The sequence below is a fragment of the Grammomys surdaster genome, unplaced genomic scaffold (assembly GCF_004785775.1).
Source record: "Grammomys surdaster isolate TR1022 unplaced genomic scaffold, NIH_TR_1.0 164, whole genome shotgun sequence".
NCBI classification, from domain to species: domain Eukaryota; kingdom Metazoa; phylum Chordata; class Mammalia; order Rodentia; family Muridae; genus Grammomys; species Grammomys surdaster.
This window is the reverse complement of record NW_021604612.1, coordinates 2354331-2361760: the sequence shown is the minus strand read 5'-3', so window position 1 is coordinate 2361760 and position 7430 is coordinate 2354331. Positions and strand designations below refer to the sequence as shown.

Here is a 7430-nt window from a genome sequence, read left to right as displayed (position 1 = left end):
GTCGTTATTTAACCACTGGTGGGTCTAGATCTAGAAAGTCCCACTATAAGGAAGAGAAAGAAGAGGAAGGAAGAAAGAAGAGGAAGAAGATGAAGAAAGAGGAGGAGGAAGGAAGAACGAAGGAGAAGGAGGAGGAGGAGGAGAAGAGAGAGAGGGAGGAAGGAAACTAGGCCCAAATCTCTGCTTTTGAGCAAGTCCAGGAAAGTCAATTACTGGAAAAACTCCAGGCCTCAGGCAGCCAATCAGAAGCTGCCCCATCATCAGAAGCTGCCTTGCCGCCTAGCCTGAGGTGAGGGCAATGGGTCAGCAACAGTTTCCAGACTTCCCCAGCAACAGTTTTCAACACCTCCACACCCCAACAATGGTTCTGGAATATCCCTAGAGACAGAGCCTACAGATTAAGATAGAGGTCACCTACCCCGCCCCAGGATTCCCTAATGTGCTTTAAATAGGATCTTCGAGCTCACTGGGGTACCTCCATCTTGTAGACGGTAGACCTCAGCATGCTGGACTTCTGTAGAATAAAATGCTCTATCTGGGCTGTCATTCTTCAGAGAATCATGGAGCCAAGAAGAAGAAAGAAGAAAGAAGAAGGAAGACAAAGGAAGAGAAGGAAGACCCAACCCAATGAAACAGCTCAGCAGGAAAAGGGGCTTGCCACCAAGCCTGATGACCCAAGTTCAATCCCTGGGACCTACCTAGTGGAAGGAGAGAACTGACGCCCTCCCCAAGCTGTCCTCTGACCTCCAAACAGTGTGATACATGTATCCATGGGCATGTTCTCACACTCAAATAAGTAAATTAATATATGTAATTTTCTAAAGGTATATTTGTTTGGTTTCAGACCCTAGGACAAGGGACTGAAGTACATATTGTACAGACCTGGCCTCCAGGTTCTCCCAGCATCCCTCAGTCCCTACCTGGCATACCCTGCCCCCAACCCTGAACTTTCTAGCCCAGGGACTGGGCTGCCCTTCCCCCAGAGGCTCCTCCCTATACAATCCAGGCATTTTGGTCTCTCTCTCCTTCTTTTCCTCTTTCTCTGTGTGTGTACCTCTTTTTCTCTTCCTCCCTTACTCCCCACCCCCACTTTCCCCATGGCAACTTCCCTGGCCTCGGTCCCTGGGGCCACCCAAGAGCAGCTTCTCAGTAAACTTGCCTCCTCATCTAATCTAATCTGGTTTAAATTGGCTCATTTCCCCAGCGTCGGAGAAATAACCTATCCACGGTGAAATAGTTCATTTGGCAAAACATTTGCTATGCAAACACGAGACACAAGTTTGATTTCCAGAACCCAGGCGGGGGTGTGTGTGGGGGGTGGTGGTTGGAGACAGGCTGGTCCCTGGAGCTCACTGGCCAGCCAGCCTAGCCTAAGGGACAGACCCTAAGTCCCAGTGAGAGGCCATTTGTGAATATAGGGCAGTGTGTTTCTCCAGGGTCACTTCATTTGCATATAAACTTCATCTATATGGTTCCGTGTCAGATGGGGCCCTGCAGATGGTGATTTCTGTGGACAGTCACTGAATATGGAAACAGCCTACTCTGCAGGACAGACTGCTCGCCCATCTCTCCCGCTCAGTAAGAGGCTGTGCTGGGGCTGCTCTCCAAAGCCAGATTTGTTTTGTTTGTCATCGGTGCTGGAGGCTGAATCCAGGGCTCCGACATAGATGCCTTGACTGCTGAGCCATGCTCCCAGTGTTCAAACTCAAGTAGTTCTGTACAAACCGTGGTTTATTTATGAACCCGTGTTGATGTGTGTTCTTCCGTGACTGTCCGTAAATGTTCTTACCTGCTGAGCCATCTCTCCAGCCTTCAGAAGTTAAAGTTAGTCTTTTAAAGTTGGATATGGGGGTCTGGAGAGATGGCTCCGTGGTTAAGAGCACTGACTGCTCTTCTAGAGGTGCTGAGTTCAATTCCCAGCAACCACATGGTGGCTCACAACCATCTGCAATGGGATCCGATTCCCTCTTCTGGTGTGTCTGAAGACAGCTATAGTGCATGCGTATAAATAAATAAATCTTTTTAAAATATTTTTTAAAAAAGCACTGGATATGAAAATCAGATTTTGAGAAAATATTTGGAGACTCCCTGTCAAGCCATTTTGAGATCTCAGGAGGGACGCCATCTTTGATGTGGCTTTCTTGACGTCCGGCTGTTGATGCTGCTTTTGCTTATGTCCTATGTTCAATTCCGTGGTTAGCCGCGAACCAGCGAGGGGGGTTCTGTTTGCTTTTTTGAGACATGGTTTAACCACGGCCCTTGTCAGCAGGTCCCACATATTTGTCTGCTTTAAGGTCTTTTGAGACAGTGTCTTTCTGTGTGGCCCAGGCTGGCTTTGAACTCCCAATTCCCTGTCTCAGCCTCCTGACCAAGCGCTGGGATGGCAAGCCCGCTCGTGTCATCGCATCTGGCTGTCCCTACTTGACCTAAATTGTTCCGATCAGTCTGATTTCTACTCTCAAGACCATACTGACATGAGCCAGTTTTTAGGATGCTGTGTTTGTGTGTGAGGTCACTGCGCTGTATGCACGCATGCGTGTGGTATGAGTGAACATGTATATGTGCTGGACACACAAAGACCTGAGGAGGACACGCACTGGTGTCCTGCTCGATCATCTCTGCCTCTTTCTTTTAGGCAGGGTCTCTCACAGAACCTGGAGCTAGGCTGGCAGCTAGCTGGGCTTATGGAGCAGTGCAGCCATCCCCAGCTTCTTAGGTGGGGGCTGTGGTCTGAACTCGGGGTCTCATGCTTGCACAAGTGCAGGTACCCACTGAGCCACCTCTCCGGCCCTAAAGTACTTGTACTTGGATACAGGTCCAATAAAGGAAATATAACTTTCTCTCCATACAACAGCCCTTCAAATAATTAAAGCACGCACGTTTGGAAGTGCGCATGGTTGCCCACTTTCTCACGCGTTTGGAAATGCGCATGCCTGCCCACTTTCTTGCATGTTTGGAAGTGCGCATGCTTGGAAGTACGCACGTTTGGAAGTGCGCATGCTTGCCCACTTTCTCCTCCAACTTCTCCAGGAAACTCAAGTCCGTTGCGGGGCCTGGACGGATGCATTCTTCATCCTTTCAAATGGAAAGAAGACAGCTCAGCCTCACACCAGCGCATGCGCTGACTGACTCGGAGGTCTAAGAGCTTCCACTAGCAGCAGCTGAATGTCCTAGATTAAATTGTTGTCACCTAGCCGGGCGGTGGTGGCGCACGCCTTTAATCCCAGCACTTGGGAGGCAGAGGCAGGCGGATTTCTGAGTTTGAGGCCAGCCTGGTCTACAGAGTGAGTTCCAGGACAGCCAGGGATACACAGAGAAACCCTGTCTTGAAAAAACAAAACAAACAAACAAAAAAAATGTTGTCACCTTCCACGAAGCCAGTGAGAGGAAGGGGTCAGCCATCACTTATGCTGGGACCCCGGGGCTGCCGGAGGGAGCCTCCACCCCAGAGAACTGAGAAATGCCGCAGAGTCAACCTCCCTGCATCTGACTAGTGTTTTTCTGCTTCCTTTTTCATTCCCCTCATCCTTCCTTTTGAGGCAAGACTTGGCTGTGTCTCCGGGTTGCCTCAAACTCCTGCTTTAGTCTTCTCAGTGCTGAGGTTACGGGTGCTGGCCAGCTCACACGCTGGCCTGTATCTTTTCATTCACTCACCCACTCATTCATTCATTCATTCATTTATTCATTCATTTCATTCTCCTTCCCTTCTTTCTTTTCTTCCCTCTCCCTTGCCTTTAGTTAGGATCTTGCTGGGTAGCTTGGAGTGGTCTTATAATCCTCCTGCCTCAGCTTACTGAGCATTGGAGTGACAGGCGTGCACCGTCACATCCCAGTCTGATTCATTTTTCTTTCCTCTCCGACACTTGGTGACTTGATACGTAGCTCAGGCTGGCCTCCAGCTCACGACTCCTGAACGCTGGGATAAGAGGCGTGCCCCACCATGCCCCGGTCTGACCGTATCTTCAGACTTTCCCGAAGACACTCAGGGTTGCTGAGGCAGCTTACTGAAACACTCCTAACCAGCGATCACGGAGCAGGAACAACTGCGTGCACAGCGTGAAGGCCTCGTGGGAAGAAAGCTGCAGAAGCAGCCAAGCCGGGACCACGCCTCTCTCTATCCCTGCGAGCTAACTTCCTCAACAATGACTCTACTCAGTCGGCCACAGTCAACGTACACATCCTCACACACACTCACCTGACACACACACATCCCCACATCCCCCCCACACAACACACTGACACACACACTGCTCCCCACACACACCACACACCCACCCACTCACGCCCCCTCCACAGTCACACCTCCTCACACACACTCACCCAACACACACACACTGACACATATAAACGCACACACCTCCCCCAACATACCACACACCCACCCACTCACACCTCCTCACGCACACTCACCCAACACACACACACTGACACATATAAACGCACACACCTCCCCCAACATACCACACACCCACCCACTCACACCTCCTCACGCACACACCCAACACACACACTGACACATATAAACACACACACACACATACCCCACAAACACACACAACTCCCCACACACACTCACCCCCACATACATACCCCCATAAACACACACCGACGCATATAAACACACCCATTCACTCAAATACACACAGACACACATACCTCCCCCCACAATCACTGCCCAACACCCACTCACCTGCCCCACACACCTACTCACACACACACACACACACACACACTGAGACACCCCCATTCTGTAGCCTAGTCTATAGAATTTAGTATGTAGTCCAGCAGGCTGGCCTCAGACTTCCCTCATTGCTGGGGTTACACAGGCCTCTCCCTCTAGGCCTTTGAGCCCTGGGCAGCATTTATCTGCCTGTGGCAGACACCTAGTCAGTGACCCGGGTCACAGTTTTCTCACCAGAATCGAGATGATTCCTCTGTGTCTCTCTTCTACCAAATCACAGATGATCTTGTTGTTGAAGTACTGGACAGGCTCCCACTGAAAGGACAAGAGGGAAGGGCTCTCCCAGCATGCACAGGGCATCGAGCACACTGGCCTGACCTGGATCCTCCAAATATTTCCTTATCTCTAAATCTTATTTTCATATCTAACCTTAAAAAGTTATACTTTGGGGAACAAGGGAGATGACTCAGGGGTTAACATTTTCTGTTCTCATGGAGGAAGACCCAAGTTCAGTTCCCAGCATGCACATCGTGTGGCTTATAACTGTCTATAACTCTGGCTCCAGGGGAACCTGATGCTTTTCTGGCCTCCACAGGCACCTGCAATAAGGTACACACACACACACACACACACACACAGAGAGAGAGAGAGAGAGAGAGAGAGAGAGAGAGAGAGAGAGAGAGAGAGAGGGAGGGAGAGAGAGAGAGAGAGAGAGAGAGAGAGAGAGAGAGAGAGAGAGAGAGAGAGAAATCTTTTTTAAGAATGATAATTTTGAGGCTGGAGAGATGGGTCAGCGGGTAAAGGTGTCTGCGGCACAAGCTTCATATCCTGAGTTTGATCCCTGAAACCCACGAAAAGAGGGTGGGGGGACTGACTCTGTGACCTCTGTGCCCTGGATGTGCACCTGTACCCACGGCACACACGCAAACACACACACAGTGCTGAAACTTAAAAATTCTTAAATGATGCTTGTTGCCAGTCTTTGCTACCTTGTGGGTTATTTTTCTTCCACCTTGTCAACCCCTAACACCAGATGAGAGAGAGAAAAGGACAGAGAGGAAAGACATCCTGAATAAAGTCGGGGTCGGAAAGGGGGTGACCTATATTGTTAGACTAATTCCTGCTGATTAGGGCATCGGGGTCCTTGAGGAAGTTCAATCTTCACTGTCAGGATGTCTGATTTTGTGTGCGTGCATGCGTGTGTGTGTGTGTGTGTGTGTGTGTGTGTAAGATTTATTTATTTTATGTATATATAAGAATGCTGAATCTCTCTTCAGACACACAAGAAGAGGACATTGGATCCCATTACAGATGGTGTGAGCCACCATGTGATTGCTGGGAATTGAACTCAGGTCCTCTGGAAGAGCAATCAGTGTTCTTAACGACTGAGCCATCTCTCCAGCCCCTGTTAATTTTTTTTTTTGCACATGACTACTTAAAAAACCGAGACCAACAACAATCAACCACCAACCATACCTCCTCTTGGCAACAAACAACTCTCTTGGAGCCCTAGCGTTTATCCACCCTCTGAAAAGTTCCCAGAATCCCAAACATCGCACAAGCACAGAAACTAGCTGCAGCTGGCAAAACCACGCCCCTGCTAGAGCACGAGGCAAATCATAGTCAGCTGCTGTGGATGGTCGGAAGTGGCCCCATAACCCACACCTGGGATGAAAATGAAAACACATTTCCTATAACATTTGTATTTTTTTAAAGAAACCCCAATTCTAAAATTCTCACTACAGATACTTTCTAGATATCCCAACTATTTTCCTAGGAAGTCCTCAATTCAAGAAATGAGGAGGGGTCGGGGTGGAGCTAGGAGGTAGAGTGTTTTACCAGTGTGTTCAAAGCTGTGCATCCACTGTCAGCCCTGCACCCACTCCTTCCCTCCCTCCCTCTCTCTCTCCTTCCTCCCACCCACCTCCGTTTCAGATGCTTATTCTCTCTGTCTGTCTGTCTCTGACTCTGTCTCTGTGTCTCTGACTCTCTCTCTCTCTCTCTCTCTCTCTCTGTGTGTGTGTGTGTGTGTGTGTGTGTGTGTGTCTCCCCGCCTTCTCTCTTAGACACACATCCAATGCTCACCTCGATGCCTTCAGATTCGTACTCGGCCTGTTCTGCCTTCAGCGTCCTCTCTATCAGGAGCTGCTGTAGTTTCTCATTGCAGTAATTTATACAAAACTGTTCAAAACTAGAAATACAGGGGATTTCGGTTGTATGATTCACGCACACAGATCAGGCACAGCCAAACTGCTTCTCTGTGAGGACACAGATCTTATCTATAGAGCTGTCCGCAGTGTCGGTGCAGCGTGTGATTGGCTAGGGATGGCTAGTGGGTGGAACACTTGCTGGGAACCATGTATAAGTTGAGGATTGTGGATCTGTTGTTTTAGGGGCAGGGAAACCAATTGCAGACTCTGACACCAAGAGATAAGCAGACAAGTAGGCAGGCAGGCAGTGCAGGCAGTGCAGGCAGTGTAGGCACTGCAGGCAGACAGGCAGGCAGTGCAGGCAGTGCAGGCAGTGCAGACAGGCAGACAGTGCAGTTAGTGCAGTTAGTGCAGGCAGTGCAGACAGTGCAGACAGGCAGGCAGTGCAGGCAGGCAGGCAGGCAGTGCAGACAGTGCAGACAAGCAGGCAGGCAGGCAGTGCAGACAGGCAGGCAGTGCAATGCAGGCAGACAGGCAGGCAGTGAAGGCTATGCAGGCAGTGCAAACAGGCAGGCAGTGCAAACAGGCAGGCAGTGCAA

At 49.9% G+C, this 7430-nt stretch overlaps 1 protein-coding gene across 1 annotated transcript in view; it reads right to left on the bottom strand.

Moving 5' to 3' along the window:
* Myo1h (myosin IH) overlaps positions 1-7430 on the bottom strand; it is a 50936-nt gene that overhangs the window by 25320 nt on the left and 18186 nt on the right. The window contains exons 11-13 of the mRNA XM_028765408.1: positions 6767-6872; positions 4916-4996; positions 2880-3075 (exon numbers count right to left, since the gene is read on the bottom strand). Of these exons, the coding sequence (XP_028621241.1) occupies positions 2880-3075; positions 4916-4996; positions 6767-6872 (383 nt within the window). The remainder of the gene's footprint in view (positions 1-2879; positions 3076-4915; positions 4997-6766; positions 6873-7430) is intronic.